The sequence below is a fragment of the Tympanuchus pallidicinctus genome, unplaced genomic scaffold (genome assembly GCF_026119805.1).
Source record: "Tympanuchus pallidicinctus isolate F22 unplaced genomic scaffold, pur_lepc_1.0 scaffold12, whole genome shotgun sequence".
NCBI lineage: Eukaryota > Metazoa > Chordata > Aves > Galliformes > Phasianidae > Tympanuchus > Tympanuchus pallidicinctus.
In genome coordinates this window covers 16,952,849-16,971,656 of record NW_026294637.1, presented here as the reverse complement: position 1 = coordinate 16,971,656, position 18,808 = coordinate 16,952,849, and the positions used below count along the sequence as shown (strand labels likewise).

Below are 18,808 nucleotides of genomic sequence, written 5' to 3'. Positions count from 1 at the left end.
TTTTAGGGGACAGTCTGCTCAACTGCCTGCTTTTAAATACAATTTCAAATCAGGAATAATTAATGGCTGAACTGTGGTTAGTGCTCAGACATTACTACAGAGGACAAAACAGAAGCAATTTCTACACACTTTCATTACTGTGTAGAGAAGGAAAAAAACGATAGTTTGAAAGAATCTGGTAAGCTTTTTCTCCTATGGCTTTTGATTACAATATTTCTATCCCTTAAATTCTGAGGAGTTGACCAAATAAAGGTACCAACCTCTAAACCTCTAATTCAGGCAATATCCACACACTGCTCATCTACTGAAACAAGAAAACTGGGATGTCCAACGGGTATCATTACGATAAAAAATTACTACATGAAATATGACATTAACCATCAGTGAGATGGTGGCACATTCTCTCCCCTACCATGAGCACTGGGAAACATGGGTAAAGCAGCTACATCCTGCCCAATAAAGCCTTCTGGTCTAGCACTTCAGGGGTAATTAAAAAAAAAGGGTGTAGGTCAATATAACTGCTAGTGTTCCCCTGAACCACACATCTCACCTAAAAGACAACCCACAGGACTGCTCCTCAGCACAGGCGCTGCCTACAGTGTGCAAATGCTCCTTTCCTTGCACCAGAGCCACCCAGTCTGAGCACAGCTGAGCCGTCCAGCATTTTTAACCACTTAGTTTTAAACCACTTAGTGGGAGCCTAAGCCTCCAACCAAGGCAAGCTTCACAGCTGGTGTGTGGGCAGCCATACCACCTGGAAGGCAAGCTGGGATGTGGTGCAGTCGGCAGGATGGCTGGAACTAGTAGAAGAGAGACAGTCTTGTTTCCATCAATTCACAAAATATTACACAGAACACAGAATAAAATACGACACGCAGGTTTCTATGGATTTGCACATCTGCCGTTGTCCATTTATGCTTGTATTTCTAATCCACATACATAACATTAAAATCATACAATCACCAACATTGAAAAAGACCCCTAAGATCATCTGGTCCAACCAGCACCACCATTTCCCCACTAAACCACGTCCCTTAGTACAACATTTAGACATTTATTGAACACAAGAACTTGAGTATCTCCCAGCAGACACCGGACTCTTGGGCAATGATGGCCAAAAAAAAGATAAAAAACCATCCAAATCAACTCCTAATGTAGGCAGTCTGTCCTGTCAATAGATTTACAGGCAAAGGTAATCTGGCCCAATACATTTAACCTGATACTTTTAAAAGCAGTATGAAAAAAGACAACATTATGAATATCAGTAGCTGACCTATGCATTAGGCTTCTGAGCAGACAAAGTAAAAGCTGAGAGACATGACATCAATTTAGAACAGCCCTAAGTCCTCCCTAAACCACAGAATTGCAAACAAAAGAAATTGTTTTTCAGTTCAATTTCCCTACTTTTAACTCTGACTGATTACTGCTTTGCCAATTCTAGTTTGGCTGCTGCTGCTTTAGTGTTTGAGGGATACAATCATGAGGACATTGGGAAGGTATATTGCTGTCATTTTCATCCAGAGTTGTTTCACTGGCTCTAGTAAAAATCTGCTCAAAAATGCAACAGCTTCTGCCACTTTGGAGCAGATACAGCTTCTTTGCAAAAACAGAAAAATGCAGTCTCCAGGGAAGTGAACAAATTCACTAGCAGAGGGAAAGCAGTAGGTTCAGTCAGTCCATGAAAGGGAACAATAGCGCCGTGGATAGCAGCACACGGGCAGCACTCACCTCGTGGAGACTGCAACTCAGTGATGGTCTCAGTGGCTTCATCATCTGAGTCTTCAGTGGCAACCACCTTGTACCTGTTGCTGCTCTGCTTGTTCAGTACGTGTGGCACCTGCAGCGCAGCTTCTCTCTCTGCAGCCAGGTCCAAATCTTGCTGAGCAAGGTGGGCCCTCAGCTGTCTGATCTCAAACTAGAAGAAAAAACAACAGCTGGTATTGATGTCATATGAATGTGGCTAGAAGCCCATATTTTACAGGTTGGTACCTATTATTCAGTTTACCACTCAACTACTACAGACTGCCAACAGCAAACACAACATGAGTATGCTAGCATTTGAGTCCATGTTACTGATGCTATCCTGCAGCTCAGGTGAGTTGGATTATTGCTCACATAATCTAAAAAACTAATCACCATGTCGTGTGGTCTTCTGTTTTGTACACGTCTCCCTCCTGGAGATATGCTTTTGGACAATTCCTTACAGATGCAACGGTCAAACTGAAAGACATCTTTACAGAAGAGCATCCTTGGTAAGCATTTAGCTACTTACATTCCTGACAAACATCTCTAATCTGCTAGACTGTAACAGGGATTTCTGGGATAGGTCCTCCCACACTAACTTTAGGCAAAGGGGCACTGCAGTCTCCTTCCAGCCTGAAGTCTTCTGGACTCCACAGCATGAAGAAAACCCTGGGGCAGGCTGACACTTTTCTGTCCACTCCTCTCAAATACAGGAGCTGCAGCACTTATTGACATTCTGCAGTCAGGATAGGATTTGTCCAAAAAGCAGATACAGTTAAGATGACAAAAGTTACCCGGCACAGTTTGCATATTTCTCCCATGTCTGACAGCCACAGGTCTTCCATAATGCAAGAAGGGAATTCATTTTTCCAAAGTGCAAAGACAATTCAAACTTTTATATAAGCACCACAAAATCTCGCCATCCCTCCCCTTATCCAGCACTGCCACATTACAGCAGATTTCTCCTTTTCAAACTCTTTTTAACATCAGTAATATGGCAGTGCCAAGTCGTGCATAACTATAGAGAATCTGAAGGGGGGAAGCAAATGAGGCAAGTAATAGGCTAAGGCATTTAAAGTGTAACAGTGCTGGTCTCCCTTAGTTCAAGGCCTGAGAAGCCATCAGAGTGTGATGCTTGCTCCAGCAAGCCACACTGCACCTGTCACTCTGTGTTTACAACAGAGATGGAATTAGCACCTCCATGCTTGAAAACCAGTGTGTAACAGCATGTTTCAGGCTAAATGAATCTGGGTCTGGCTCTTGCTTCTCAGATGCTGATTCTAGTCTGCCGTGCCATCAGATTTTGGGACTGTCAGCAGACCTAGTTTGCTTGACTGCTGTCCACATGAGACACAGCGTGCATGCCAGGCACACTGCAGAGCACCAGCAGCTCCTCTAACCTGGGCAAGCAGCTTGAGGGAAAACAAGACAAAGCTTCCTCAGATTTTAGAAAGAGAGGAGGAAAACTAAAAAGGAATTAAAATTGCTGTATCTGGAAACTGTCTGCTTTCCAAAGCATAAAGAAAGGAGCTTACAGGAAAGAGAAGACCCAGTGAGAGACTCAAATCCAGAGAGCAAAAGGGCAGTTTAAGCTCTCTTGATCACATTCAAACCACCTGCTGCAGAGATCAAACAAAAAAAGCAGATCTTTCTCTCCTTAAAACAGCAGAAAGAGGTCTGGCAGATGCAGACAGGGTGCAGTTTTCACTGCTTTTAATCAAAGGCCAACTAGCAGACTAGCAGTGGCAGTCAGGCAGCATCAACAAATGTCAAAATGCTGTTCTGCTCCTCAGTCCCTGCAAGGAAATCTCTGCAGCAGCTCCCATCTGTGGTTTCTGTCTTTATCTATCAGCTAGGAAGTGGGGAATACTCCTTTCCCAGGTAATTTCAGGTTCTGTTCTTGAGTCCTAGAAAGAAATAGAAACCATAGATACTTCGTACTTCATCTTCAATGGGAAAAAGACACCCTTTCAGACTCTCCCTCATAAATCTGGACATTTTTACTTTGGCTTTGCCAACAAGCTATGAACCACTCAGCCTGGCACACCGACCAAGCAGCGCTTGGTAAGCATCCCTGTGATGGCCCCAGTGGGCAATTCCACTTTGTACAAGCAATTTTTATTTACTATTTCTGTAGGGAAAATGGAACTGGAATCCACAGGGAAAATGATCACTGCTATCCAGGTGAAAGGCCACTCTGGTAGCATCAACAACAGAAGGGGTTTTGCTGCCATCTTATGTTTAAAGGACAGAAATACATGCCTGTGGCTCCAGCAGCAGAGGATGCACCTGCTCATGATGTTATGTTCCAGAAGCTGAAACCCAGGACGGGTACCTCGGCTGACACAGTGCTTCCCTCATCCACAGCAGACTGGTAAGCACAGACACGAGGATTAAATCCACAGGCACAGTAAAGCAGCACACTGCTCTGGACTTCACCATCGTGTAAATAACAGGCAGCTATTCAGTCAGATAACAGCAGAAACCAGCATTGCCTACCAAACTGCACAGCTTCAGCTGCTTAACAAGGACTCTCTCTTTTGCAGTATTTCAGATGGACAGCTTCCAGGGCTCACGTTTGCCCTGATGTCTGTGTAGCCATTAAAACAGTGAGAAGGCAGAATTAAATACTATCATGCATGTAACTGTATTTTTATTTGTTAGAAGAGGGTATTCATTGTAATAACAGTGCCTGTTGCACTCCCACATTCACTGTTATTGCTGCCAAGTGATCTATACACATACATACATATATATACACACACATTCCACAGAGATGCAGAACCAAAACTCTGTCAGCAGATTATGGAGCATAAGACAGTGCCCAAACCCAATTCAGTACACTGCTCACAAATGCAAACCAAAACCCTCACTCTAAGGCAGCACATTCAGAAAACCACCACTTGCTATCCAGATTGATTCAAGAAAGTGAAAGGACGTTTGTTAAAATATCTAAGAAAAATTACACAGAAAAGCTTTTAGCAAGGTGTGCATACACTCAGGAAATCATTTCAATACCGATTGTTCACAAGTATTAAAAATTATCCCAAGTTATGTTGAAGCTGGTATGCAGTTTTGACCACTAAAAGCAACTCAACAAAACAAAGGTTAAGTCTGAAAGAAGCACGTGTTCCTTATTGGGCATGATTCAGTGAAAGACTGCGTGAGCAAATTACCTGGTAGGTGCAAATATCTCCTGAGCATTATATTGAACACTGACCTCGGGCAGCTCTAATGTGTAAAAGAGCTAATGAGATTGCTCTGACTCCATACCACACAGGCCAGGGCAGGTTAAATAAATCAGCAGAGGGTGTAAAATATAATGATCTTTTTAACTGAAAATTCTGGGCCAAAGCTAAACACATGAAATTTCTATTTGCAGCAGGAGCTGATGCAGCTATCTGAAATGTAGACCTGGGCAGCATGAACACAGCTGCAAGAGAGCTGCACTGAGGAAGTTATGTTTTGTATTTTGAGACAACCTACAAAGGCTTAACTGTTTGAAATTTATATGAGGGAAAAGGCAAAAGCATAGGCACTCATTCATAGGATTTGATTTGTTTCAGTTAAGACTTGCTCATAGGTATCAGCCGGGTGCTCAGAAATTTGTAAACCACACTGAGCACCTGGGCAAACAGCTTTGTTGTGTGGAAGATAACCTGGTGAGGGCAAGGAGACTCAGGTAAACTATCTTCCAACTTAAGATAATCAAAAACTGAGCATTAGTCCATTTAAGGCTGCTACTGATGTTATTTACCAGCACACCTATATCATTCATTATCTTCAATTACACATACTTTGGTAGCTTCTCATGGGTTCCTTTGTCAATAAGCTCCTTAACATATTTTACAATGGAAAAAACATATTTGAAAACTTCACAGATCACAGCATAGTTCAGGCTGAGATGCACCTCTGAGGACCAACTAGTCCAAAATCTTGCTCAAAGCAAGGCCATTTAGCTCAGCCTGCTACAAGCTTGTGCTGTCAAGTTTTAATTATCTCTCTGGACGTGTTTACCACAACCTTCCTCTCCTTTTTGCTCCAGTACCTGACCATCTTCCTAGTGCAAATACTTGTTCTTTTATTTACAAAGAATTTTCCATGTTCCAGCTTATCTCTGTGCACCTCCAAGCAGAACCTGGCTGTACTACACATGAGGGAGCCGAAAGCAGCAGTCTGTTCCATCTTCTCTTCCTAAGGCTGAATGAGCCCAGCTCCTGCAGCTTATTATCCTACTCTGTGTGCTTCAGCCCTGAGCATCACTGCTGTCACTGTGTTCAAGAATTCTTCTTATATTGCAGAGCTCACATTGGCCACAGCACTCCAGGTGTGATCTCACAAGCACTGGGCTACATTTCTTAAATCCAGACTTGGGAGGATGCAGAAAATTAAGTCACAATTTCTTCAGAGCAGGCAAAATAAGACTATGCTAGAACTATAGATTTTGTGTGTGTGTGTTAATGATCTGTCTGTTAAGTGTACTGCTGCTGGAGTAGACTTTTGTAATTACATGGAATTAGATGTGCAATTTAAAGGTGTGATACACATGGCTTACATGAAAATATATTCACTATCAAGATAAAGGGAAATAAAGATCATTTCATGCAAGAATAAGTAACTACTTTGTCAGGCCAGATGAGAAAGCTAATTGACTGCAAATTTAAACTGACTTGCTGTCGTCAAAATTAGCAATATTTTGTCAGGAAACAAACCAGAAAGAACTATCGGGCACGCTCGTGTTCCTCCTCACTTCACAAACACATCAGGTAATTGTTGATAAGCAGGTAAGATGACAGAGACCTACCTAGAGCTCTGTGTAACGACTCACTTTATATGGCTAGTTGTATATAAAGTTCCACTCCTCCCATCTGATGTTTTACACATGCACAAGACTCCAAAAGGGACAGATCTAGCAGTGAGTCATATAGAATTTCCCTTTAATGGTTTTGCAACAGAGGATGACTGACAATTTCAGAGAGATCAATGAACATTTTAGTCAAAAGCTACTTATGTCTAATGCAGGCATAACAACTTCTTTCCATTCTATGAGTGCTGTCTGTATAGAATGCCCTGCCCTGAAGCTTATCTGCCATTGGGATGCAATCCAATGTTTATTTCCATTAGTTTAGTCATTGTTGGTAACAATAAAAATCAGGAGACGTTTGCAAACAAATGATTTATGGGCAGAACGAAACATGGGATGACCTTGGCTGCCTTCCACTTACCAAGAAAATGACTGGTAGTTAGACATGAATTAGAATTACTGCAAAAAGATAACATAAGTTATTTCTCCAATAGGTAATTTTACCACCTAAATAGCCCTGTCATTAAACTAGCAGCTGATGTACAAATTATATTCCAAGATAAAAAAGAAATTACAGCTTCCACAGTTCTCACAGTTTTGAGAATGATGAAAAACCCTGTATTACAAGAGCTGACAGAAAAGGAGCTTTTGTGGTACATAGTCTGGGCTGGACTGTACTCAGCTGAATGGCATGAAAATCTAACAGAAAAGATCAGGTAAACAGATTTACCATCAGAAATGGAAGTTTCTTTACAATGATTTCAAAATAAATTTGAACTGGAATTTGCATTGCTAATGAAATTTTGTGTGTGTATATGTATGTGTATATATATATATATATTTCCTTTATAATTGAATTTCTTAAATTGATAAAACTTAGTTATTAAACTGATAAAACGACACCATCAGGAAAATACTCTTTCTATATGTTTGACAGTGATTGCAGTGAGACTTTCTAATCTCTCAGCCATTTTTAGAAATCCCCGTTACTGTGATGGGCAAAATTTCTCAAATCCTTTAGTATTTTCTCTCTTAACCACCCTCATATGCTTCAATCCTTTTTGATGTCTTTCTCGGCCAGAGAATAAATAAGACAGCAAACTATTGAAACAGTTTCAGCAGGGCTCTGCAGAGACCAAAGTTGTAGCCCATGCATCTATAATTTATAAAACATATTCTGTTTTTCAGACGTATGGCTAGCCAAAAATCAGCATCTGGAAGGAGTTTTCATACTTGCAGAATGTCTCCAATGTCACTCAGGAATGGAATAATACTTTGCAGTTGTGATACCCTATCACTGGCCAAAAAATATACACAGCTGACACATGAAACCAGACAGATTAAAAATAACAACGAAAAACCAATACAAACATGCATACAAAAGCCACTACTAGTACAAACTGGTAAACAGGTTTTGCTTTCCTTTCAACTCCTATGCACTCATCTTCCCTTCCTCATTTTCTAGCTTTTATCAACAGAAGCAATTCTGCAATGTGGGATGAAATAGGCTCTAGATACAATTCCTACAAAACCAATCAAATCTGTTACTTTAATTGCAACCCAATCACTTTCCAGATCTGTTTCATTACATGCATTTGTGCAAGTAAACAAGAAAAGTCAGGTTGGCAGAAAGAGGACAAGGGAAATGCCCCTAACAGTTAGCCATACTAACTCAAGCCAATTTAAACTGACCACGTTGAGATGTACAGTTGGTTATGTTTAAGTTAATTACAAGACACAGTCCACTCAACAAGCCTACATGGAAAGAAACGTCAGATGGAGGCTGCTTTTGTGACTTAAATTCCTCCCCTTTATGTATATGCACAACAAGGACTTAAATCACACAGCTCAGCACAAAGAAAATAACACAGCTCACAAATACAAGTTAAAAAGTTCATCTGCGACAGCTTCAAAGCGCAGAAGCATGGGGCCCTGCATGTGTTAGAGGCACCAGGTCAGCCCCTAAAGGCTCTAGGCAGCTCCCTGCTATCTCATTTGCCTGTAATAGACATAGCAGGTACCTTACAGACAAGGCAACCAGGAATCCCTACCTGCTGGACCTCCAGATTTAAGAGCATCCAGACTGCTGCAGGCAACCCCTGGATGCTAAAGCATAGACACACTCACTCAAATCCCAAGAACAAGCAATCCTTCAAGAGGCTGGGACAGGTAATCAAATGAAAAAGCAAAAACCTGGCAGAATTTTAGACGTCAAATATCATTAGGAGACTTTTTTTTCCCCACCAAATACTGTATACAATGCCAATGTGAAAATTATAATGCTGACAACTTGTTCTTGACTGAATTATGAATCTATTAATTTACGAAGAATGCAGTACTTGTGTCAATGCCTTCTGTTGCTAACTGCAGCAAATTAGCACATTTACCTCATATTATACAGCTGAAACGTTTGTTTGGCAGGAACTCAGGACAGTAAAACATGAGAGATTAGTATGCTGTCATTTTTCTACAGTCCATATTTTTCCATAGCTGATGACACTTGAAAGCTAGGAGAGAACCTACTCTGTTTTCACAGATTTACTCATCTACCAAAGCAGTAATTCTTTGTACTTGACATACAGCTATGCTGTAACCATCAGAACTCAGGTTAAGGCTACTATGGTTAGGTACAAAGTCAGGCATGTAGAATGGAGGGTGGCAAAAATGCTCTCAAATCCTGCTTGGTACAATGAGCTTACCTTCACTCAGACTATGAAAGAACAACATCAAAAACTGTTTGGGAAATAGGAGTATTATTTAGCTCCATAATAAAGTTCCTAAAAATAAATGTTTTCAGATTTATGATTGTCAAGAACTTTAACCTAATAGAATGGGCTGACAGACAAAACACTGCTGTGGGACTCAAGAAACTGCTGATTTGCCTACTGCATTTGGTCTAAAGAGATTCTCTCCTCTGTAAAACTGGGTATATACCAGTTCTTGTTCATTTCATGATCGTAGCAGAAGAATGAATCTACCAATATAATTGCACAAAGTTGTCATGAAGAGGACTGCCAGTGGGTTTTAGATTCCTAATAGAGAGATGGGCACATAAACCCCTGATTCAGATTAGGTACCTGTTCCACAGCTGTCCTGTACTGGGATGAGTTGCCTCTCCTCCTGTCTATTCGGGCCCTTCAGCTTTTTTGACTGATTGACCAACCCCAACTTAACCCTCATTCTGTATTTGAAAAACACGAGCCAGAAGTAGGGAACGGGAACTGATGCTGGAAATTTCCAGCCTTTATTTGGACATCTCCTAGTTATCCTTGCAATTGAAATGAGAATTAAGTCAGTTGGAGGATCATTCTGTTGTGGTTTAGTAGTCCTTTGAATGCCCCACTTTGCCTAAGCAGGTTACTTACAAACTCATTTAAATAAGACTGTGTAATTCAAGATGTCTGGCTTATCGTCACAGTGACTGTTTTACACTTTTTCCCCACATCTGTCTATTTTAAATTTCACCTTCCCTTATCTCAGAAGACTGAGCCACTGAATATTTGCAGTCTTGGGAAGAGTCTAAAAAAAATGCTGCACCAGAAGCTTCTAGTTTCTGGTGCAACATCTTGAGTCTGCCAAGAGTCTCAGACTGACCTAAAGGAAGCAGCCTCCTGCATTTAAAGCAGGTAGATTCATTAGCTTTCATGCAAATGCATGTACTTTTCCAAGGAATAAGGCTTTAATACAGTTGCAGTGTCCAGTAATGGCAATGAATTTTGCATGCTCTGAATATTATGTCAAACTGCACTCATTCAATAAATCAAATACTGGAAGCACTCCTTTTCTATTCTTCACATTTGTTTTCCTCACCTTAAGAACACATGCATAGAAGCAACTGCTATTTGACAAATACCATGCTTAAAAATATCCTGGCTGCAGCTAGTATTTCTTTAATGTTGAAATCTGTCACACTGCAACAGATATCCTCATGATACTTTTCAATTACAGCAAAGTACATACACTGTATGATTCTCTACAACAAGCTATATGTAAATAAAGACAGAATTGAACTTTACCCCTTGTTCTTGGCAGATCTGGGTTAGTCTTTCCAGCTGTTCATCCTGAATAACCTTTGCTTTCTCATACTGCTGAATCATCATCTCCATCTCCACTTTCACTGGAAGGACATATGCTGGAAAACACAAGCACTTCAAATGAACCCAAACTATGGTTCTTTTTTTAATTTTTTAAATCAGAGGGAAATCCTTTACATATCTTCACAGCAACAACAACAACAACAAATCACCACTTTCACTTACAGCAAGCGAATTAAGTATTTCTTCTGAGGAAGGATTTCTAACACATGAAATGCTGGTCAAACAGTGGTCTAGACCTTGCTCGGTCAGATCTCCAACTGCCTGGTTGAGCTGAAAAGCATCCTGCATTCTCTTCCTAGCTTTTTGCTAATACAGACATTTCCTAGAGTTTACAGCAGATTTCCCGAATTGCAAGGTAGGATTTTCTGCTTGGAGCTCCTGCCTTCCTCTCTAAACCTGAACAGCAAGGCTTCCTTTGGAAAAGAACAACCTCAGAGCCCACAGCATTAAATTCCTAGACTTGGAGGTACAACGTAAGCCCTTGACGGCAACAGCAGACAAAGGAGATTTTTGACATTTTGTGAATCTCCACAAGATCCTGAACTTTTCTTGGACACTTCAGGCACAGGACTAAGGCCTTTCCTCAATTCTGTATACAGAGATATAACAGTTTGACTCTTTGCTTCCAGGCACAATCACTGGTTCTGCTCTCCACAGCCTTGACTTGCTATGGAGTTCTCATCTCTCATGGTGTTTCCTGACAGAGGTCTGGGCAAAACAGTACCAGTATATGGCTAGTTATTGTGCCATGCAGCACAGCAGTGCCATAGAGCACCTTCAGCTCAGAACCACCATGATAACAGTGACATAAGTTACACTAAAAACAGAATGGAAAGGAAAGGAGCAAGACAGATACAGCTGCACAAACATACAGATGGTGTGGCAAATATTGGAAAAGCACTGGAAGCAATTATTTCATAGAATTTGGAATGGTGCTTGATGGTGAGAGACAGGAAGCATGTCACGTCAGATGTATTTACTTGAAACATGAGACACTTTCACATCCCCACACAAAAAACTAAACCAATCAATTATAAAGGCTGAAATAGAACAGAAAAAAACAGCCATGAAATTGACTCCTATTCTCCTCCATGGGAGCCATCTCTCTCCTCTTTGGTACTTCTAACATGTCAGAGGAAGGGGAACAAAATAGCAGTGGAAAGCAATAGCATCGTGTATTTAATACCTTTTTTTTTGTTTTTCCAGCCTGTCAGGTAGTTCAAGAGTCACAAACTGAATCACCACTCACCATCAATGATTCTCTTCACTCTCCATATTCGTAGTGTGATAATAAGGCTGATAGCATCCCAAGGGCTGTTGGGGCCATTAGCCACTGTTGAGGCCACCATTGGTGCCAAGGACAAGATTATAACAGCACCATCAAACACCTAGAGAAAAAAAGACTTTTCAAACCATCCTGAGGAACACAGGCCCTGCCTTTTCTGTTTGAGGTCATGAAGGGCTCCCATTTCCCCAAAAAGAAATGAAATTAGGGTATGTATTTGGAAGGGATATGAGAGTGGCCAAGCCCCACAAAGACTGCATCCTTTTAAGGCAGCGTGACAGAATTCTTCAGTGCTTCACCCACATTTTATGAAGTGAGGAGAGGAACTGGTGGGAGGGCAGGAAGAGAGAAAGGTATTTGGACCTACTGGCCAGAATCTCCACGTAGAAATGATAGACTAAATGCTATTACAGCTGAAGGCCTTCATTATCATTGATATTTATCACTTATTTTTTGGCATGATTATTTGCCCCTCGCCCTCAAAATAAAGTCCCTGCCCATAGATCTTACTGCCTGAAGGAAAAGATCAAGAATGCAAGTAGAAAAAGATGGTGCAAAGTGATTTAATGGCTCTTGGCCATGTCCTGACTACATAACGTGTGGGAACGTCTGTGCATCCAGACAGAAAGATTCTCTGTTCTCACTGTTATTGGGCAGCAAAATTTTCAAGCATTTGGACAATGTGAACTCTTAAGAACTTGTGTGATGCTAGTTTCATTGTGAATTAGATCAGAAAAGGCAACCGTATTCATCAAAAGTCAGATTTGAGAAAGAAAATAACTTCATGTTAAAATTGGGGTTTTTGCCAAATGAGTATTTCCTATCAGAAAACCATACACCAATTTTCAATCAGTTCTAACCTCAACTTGGTTACAGGAATGTATGCACACAAGTCATACGAAAATTTTTGCTCATATTGCTCATTATCTCAGGGTAGCAATTACAACTGTTGGACTGGCACAGCTCTACCAATAAAATCCACAGGCACACAGGAAGAATCCCACAATCCTCTCCTCCTCCAATAATAAAATGTTTCCAAATATCACACTCCTTGAGAGGCCCACAGAAAAGGAAACTGCATTATGCAGCTTTGCATTCATGTAAACAATGAGAGGAATATGCATACTTATCTGAATTAAAAGGTATCTGCATCAGATCTGTAACAAAGCTACCCAAAGTTCTTAATATTCTCAAGAACGTTAAGACACATGGTCTGCCTGGAAATGAGAGCAAAGAGTGAGACTGCTTACCTCTATTTTGTTTTCAATGTAATCCCATATGCCAAGGACCACAATCCTCAAAACAGTCTAGTAAAATAAATTAGGAAAAAAAAAGATTAATATTACTATAATTTTATATAAACATTAGTCCTTTGCCTACTTAAGGGCTTGTGTTTGTCTTATCTGAGCATTGTGTAACTCTTCTAAATAATAAGGAGCTAGAAATAGCCATACCTTTGGATAGTAGAATAAAGTACTGCTTTCCAATCACTATATTAACTCAGTGAAACTTCATAAACAAGTTCCAAATTCAAATGTTCAGTCTTTCCAACTTTCTCAAGTTTCTTTTAGACATGTGAGATTCAAATCACCACAAAAATAAACAAACCAAACAAATACACAAGGAACAAAAAAGCCCAAACAAACCCAAACCTTCAAAAGATCCACTCTTGGGCTCTCTCGGTTGCGTTCGAATGTAGGAAGATTCTCATTTCTTGCCATCTATGATATGTTAGTGCTTACTATTTCCTAATGAAAATAAAGAGCCACTGTCTCTCTTCATGCCCAAAGCTGATGACATTTCATCAATTTGAAGAGCAGAGACTCTTATTCTCCCCTTGCCTGTCCTGAGTGCAGAGTCCTTGCCTTACTGTGAAGTCCCAGAAAGTCATAGGATAAGAGAGAAAAAGATATTTATGATCCTCCCCAATAATCAAAACAGCTGTAAGTAAGATCAGTAACTAGAAAAGACAGATAAAGAAGGAACACAGAATGAACCAATGGTGAATTCCAATTAAAAATCCAATGGTGTTGTTCCCCTCCACCTTTTTTATTTTTCTTTTTTTTAAACTGGTCTATAGGAGACAATTAAATGAAAATAAATCTGATGATTGAAATTGAATTCACATAAAAGGAATGCAGACATGACAGGCGTGAAGATTCTAACTGCAGCTCTATGACTTATGAAGAAGAATCAATTTCTTCTCCATTAAAGACCACTACCAGCGACAGAGAGCTCGGCAGGCCTACGTGTGAATGGTCACCGTGCCAAGAACTGTGCTGAAGAATCTCAATGACTGTATGATGAATATATATACATGTACATAAATATACATATCACCTCTTCATTAAAAACGCAAACATCTTCAAATCCCAACCAGCTCTGAATTTACCCCAAACACAGCAGCATTACTTAACTGTGTAACAATACTAGATTTTTCAGAGCAGTACCGTTTTGCCAAACCCCACGAGCCCAATTGCCTCCCTTGGTCCAGGATGACCACGCTGAGCTCTACCTTGGCACTCCAAACCTTAATTTGTTTTGCAGAGGAAGACACTGCTGTGAGACATATATTGCTTTCAAATCCTGCCTCATATCACAAATAATGAGAAAAGTCAGCCAACCAGCACTCACTCAGGAATGCTGTTATGTGAAGCAGTGTCCAGGTCTAACTGAGAAAGGGAGTTGCTAGCCAGAAGAGCAAACATAGCGCTCTCTTCCCTCTACAAAAAATGATGAGACTCTATGTAGACACCAAGAACTGCTAATGCTGCTGATCTCTGCTCCGAAAAGAACATTTTAATTCCAAAGTACTTTACCAACAAAGTACAGGAATAGTTTCCTTATGAATCTGTATGCACAGGATATTTTAGACAGGGAAGAAGAAACACTCAATGGCAGCTCTGTGAAACCCCTCACCACTCCAAATTTGCCATTATGGTGTGATGTGAGCACAGTAATGTGTGATGTAAGTACACATGCTGCTGTATGACCAAGATACTCCTGCAGCCTCAGTTCCCTAGCTCCTCTGTAAGGAACTCCCTCACTCCCCACTGACAAGCTGCATGAAGTGCAAGTTACTCAAGAGCACACAGATCCTGCTACATCAGTTAACCTGAGGTCCACAGCAGGAAGCCATTGGGAAATGCATGAGGAAAAGCAGTGCCTTCCCAAAAGCATGAAGTGTGCTGCCTTTACAACAACCCCGTTGACAGCATAGAAACATCCAGGTCATTTTCTTCTGTGCTTAGACATCATTTATGAAGCACTATCAATGAGCAACTAAAGGATGGTTGAACACTGCAGATGTTTACAGTGACTGATGGTGAAAACCTTTCCTCTTTTGGATAGTTGGATAGGAGCACACAAAGATCTTTTCTCTGCAGTGATGGGGCAGAAAGGCACAAAGAAAACAGAAGCACTGCTGCACAACTCTAAATGTGATTTAACACGGAACTGCTGAGGGAACATAAATCAGGATTTTCTTTTCTTCCTTTTTAATTCCTCACTGTGGTGTTTAAAGCACTATGGTCACATTTGCAGGCCCTAGAAGTTCTAAGGGCTGGATGCTCATGCAAACATTTCCATTTCCAGCCTGCTGATGTGAATCAGCACAAGCCAGCAATGACGGGAAGTCTGTCTGGCAGCCTCCTGGTGCCACATCTAGAAGACAGGCTTCCTCATAACAAATGTCTCGACAACAAGCATTTCTGCTTAAAAGTAGGGCAAGCAAATTAAAGAAAGAGAGAACACAAGTGCAGAACAAACCCTGCTCCCCACCTGAGAGACATCATCTTCAGAACAAAAAGTTGAGGGCACAAGATAAGCTTTAAAAACATTTGTTTTGCATGGAAGGTCTTGAAGCTATCCAGTGGCATGATCCACCAGCATGTTGTTTTTAACAAAATGAAGTTTCAAAAGCCATGTAGGGCAGCTCTGCCTTGGTGCCCTGAGGCTCCAGAAAAGCACCTTAGATGCATGAGTCTCACAGCACTTGCACCTGGTGGTACAGATGTGGTATGCCCATGGTTTCCTGGTAACTCCTTACCACTGGCAGCTCCAATCTCTTTTGCTTTTTCTGCCCTCTCTGCACAAACCACGTGATGGGTGATGCTGCTGTAACTCTTACCTAGAGGAATCTGAACCAAGCAAATCGGGACTTCTCTAGGCATGTTTTCCTGTTCATCATAATAAATACTTTGACTGAAATGAAAGTGCTGGTGTTACTTACAAATAATATTTCAGTACATTTTTCAAAACAGCCACAAGCGTCCTCCAAATAAATGCATACTGCACTTGACTGTGTACTTTCTCTATACTGAACTTAAAAATAAGAACCTGTAGCAGAACCTAAAAAAAATCAGAGACAAAAAAAATTGAAGCAAAGTTTTTACACACCATGCATGGATCAAAGAAATTAGAAGAGTACAGCAGCTAAAACATTCAGATGAAACAGAAATGATAGTTGTGACTCTTCCTTATGTAGTAAGAAAAGAAAATACAAAAAAATAAGGAAAAAAAAAAAAAAAAAGAGAAACACCACTGTTCTCTATTGATGCATGGGTGTTTTCTAGTACTGCAGCAAATGTATACACACAGTTCTGCATTCCAGGTTGCATAGGTTTGAATGCAAACATTAGATACCATTGAGTATTTATTTTTCTGTTAAAGGTCACTGCCAGGTTTGTTTTGTTTGTTTTTTTTTAAGCTGAAAAAAATGCTTTGACATTTCTTGACCAGATAGCTTTTAACTAGAAAGTCCTTATATGTAGATATGTACATGTGTGTATGTTGATAAAACAGACATAGATATATCAGAAATACTTCCTGCTTTCTGAGGAAAGCTAAATTATTACATAGAAGTCTGCTCAGTGTACTAATAAAAATAAAAGACTAGACACTTCTGTGAACTTATTTTAGATGGAGTAAGGACAGATTAAAGAAAAAAAAACCCTGTTTTTCAAAAAGAAAGGCACTTTTGAAATTGACATTGTTCATTGCTGACACAGTTGCTTGCACGACACTGACTGTCTGCAGCGTAGCTTGTGAAGAACTGTGATGCTGCAGGTTCTCTCCCCAATTTGGCAAGGACACCTGGCCAAGTCCTTTGCTGAGCCAGCTGTGTGCATTCCCTCAGTCTGCGTGAGCTGGCCACATTTGTTAGCTGACTGCACAGCACATTCAGTAACTCTAAGCACTTCACTGCTTGCATTGGTAACGCACCACTTACTACCCAGTGATTTGCTGTGCCATTACCATCCACAGCATAAAGAAATCCAAAGGAGGCAGCACAGAGGTGATGCTGGCCCACCATGCTTAGCTACCAGCAAAGCAGGGAAGCTTTGCATTTCAAAATGAGGCAGGGATTGCACAAGAGCTGAACAGTGGAGGAAGGAGGGTGAAAAGGGTCTTTAGCAGAGTGTTTCCCCCCTTCCACTGCCACAAAACTTTGGCAGAAACTCCAAGATCAAGCTTCTGCCTCCAGGATGTATCTTAGAACATCAAATATTAATTGACATATTTCCCAGAAAGAATAATTTGTACCCACTCTTTATAATCTCTGGCTTAGGCCACGTTGCAGAGGCCTGAGCTCATTCACTACTTAAAAGTGAACTTAGTGCCACTTCTTGGTGTGCCTGTCCTGAGATACTGCATTACTTGTTCTGGTGTATGCTCCACCCCAGCCTGCAGAGCACAAAGAAACACCCTGGCATCTTTAAATGGCACAGCCTCCTGCTTCCAGGGCATAGGCATCCTCCTCACAGGGTTTTTCTTCAACCAAAGGTCTGAAATGAAGAGGATAACTACTGACCTCACCTCACAGAGCACAAAACACTCCTGACTTACTGTGCTCTGTAACACTGTGGATCTATCAGCACAAGCAGTCACATAGAAATAAATAACTGCAAAAGCTTGGCAGCATTTAGAAAACATGAATGCAGTGCATTTTTCTCACTGCCTACCACTAATACTCTATCAGGCTATCACTGAGTGCTCAAATGCATCTTTGCACGAGTACTGCACTGCAGGTCACTTGTTGTTCTGCAATACTCAATCTTAGAATGTGGAGAAAAACAATTAATTTTATAATGAAAACTCTGGAATGATTTGAAAGGGCTTTACAGGAACAGAAATGGTTTACTACAGATGCAGCACATTACCATAAGGTAAATGCAGACTGTGAACAGAAAATTGGTCATAAGCAACCTTGCTTCAGAAGATCCCTCTTGGCTTGATCACACTAGCATTAATTCTTCTCTTCATAATGCACAGTGTAGAAGGTGTTGGCCTGTGGCTATCAAGAGATGAAAGCATAGATGAAGCACTGATAGAGCACACCAGGTAAGTAATATGTTCTTGGAAATGAAATGGGCAGGCTCACATCTCAGGAGTGTCTCAAGCTAAATCATTTAGGCCTCTACAAAACTATTTCTAGTGAAGTAAGAAAAGTGGCTAGAAAAGAAATGTCACAGTACACTAAGAACTTTTTTTTTTTTAAACATAGTAGCTTAAGTTTACCTTTATAATTGTAATAATATCTACAAATCTGTATCTTTGTAACTAGATCTCCTCTTGTCAATCACTCTAAACAAAAGCCAAACTATGAACAGTCAGCAATGCAGGGCATTCGTGCACCATGAAAAAGAGTCACGTGCATGTGGAACGAAAGTAAATATTCAGAAAATAAATCCCAGCTTGCAGAAGAATTTCAGAATTAATATTAGATTATCTTTCTGCTTTGGTTGTTCGAAGCGCGACCAAAAAATCTAACAAAAGGAACAGCCAATTTCTGTAATGAAAAATTCTTCAGGAACTGTAATGAATAATATGTATGGGAAAGACATGATTTGCTTAGATCTGTCATTTGGGATGCCTTTC

General features: G+C 40.5%; 1 protein-coding gene across 4 annotated transcripts in view; it reads right to left on the bottom strand.

The window, feature by feature from the left end:
• TMEM266 (transmembrane protein 266) overlaps positions 1-18,808 on the bottom strand; it is a 107,501-nt gene that overhangs the window by 16,327 nt on the left and 72,366 nt on the right. For all 4 annotated transcript variants that reach the window (XM_052672197.1, XM_052672195.1, XM_052672196.1 and 1 more), the window contains 4 exons: positions 13,180-13,236; positions 11,894-12,032; positions 10,564-10,679; positions 1,729-1,915 (listed from right to left, as the gene is read on the bottom strand). In XM_052672197.1, the coding sequence (XP_052528157.1) occupies positions 1,729-1,915; positions 10,564-10,679; positions 11,894-12,032; positions 13,180-13,236 (499 nt within the window). The remainder of the gene's footprint in view (positions 1-1,728; positions 1,916-10,563; positions 10,680-11,893; positions 12,033-13,179; positions 13,237-18,808) is intronic.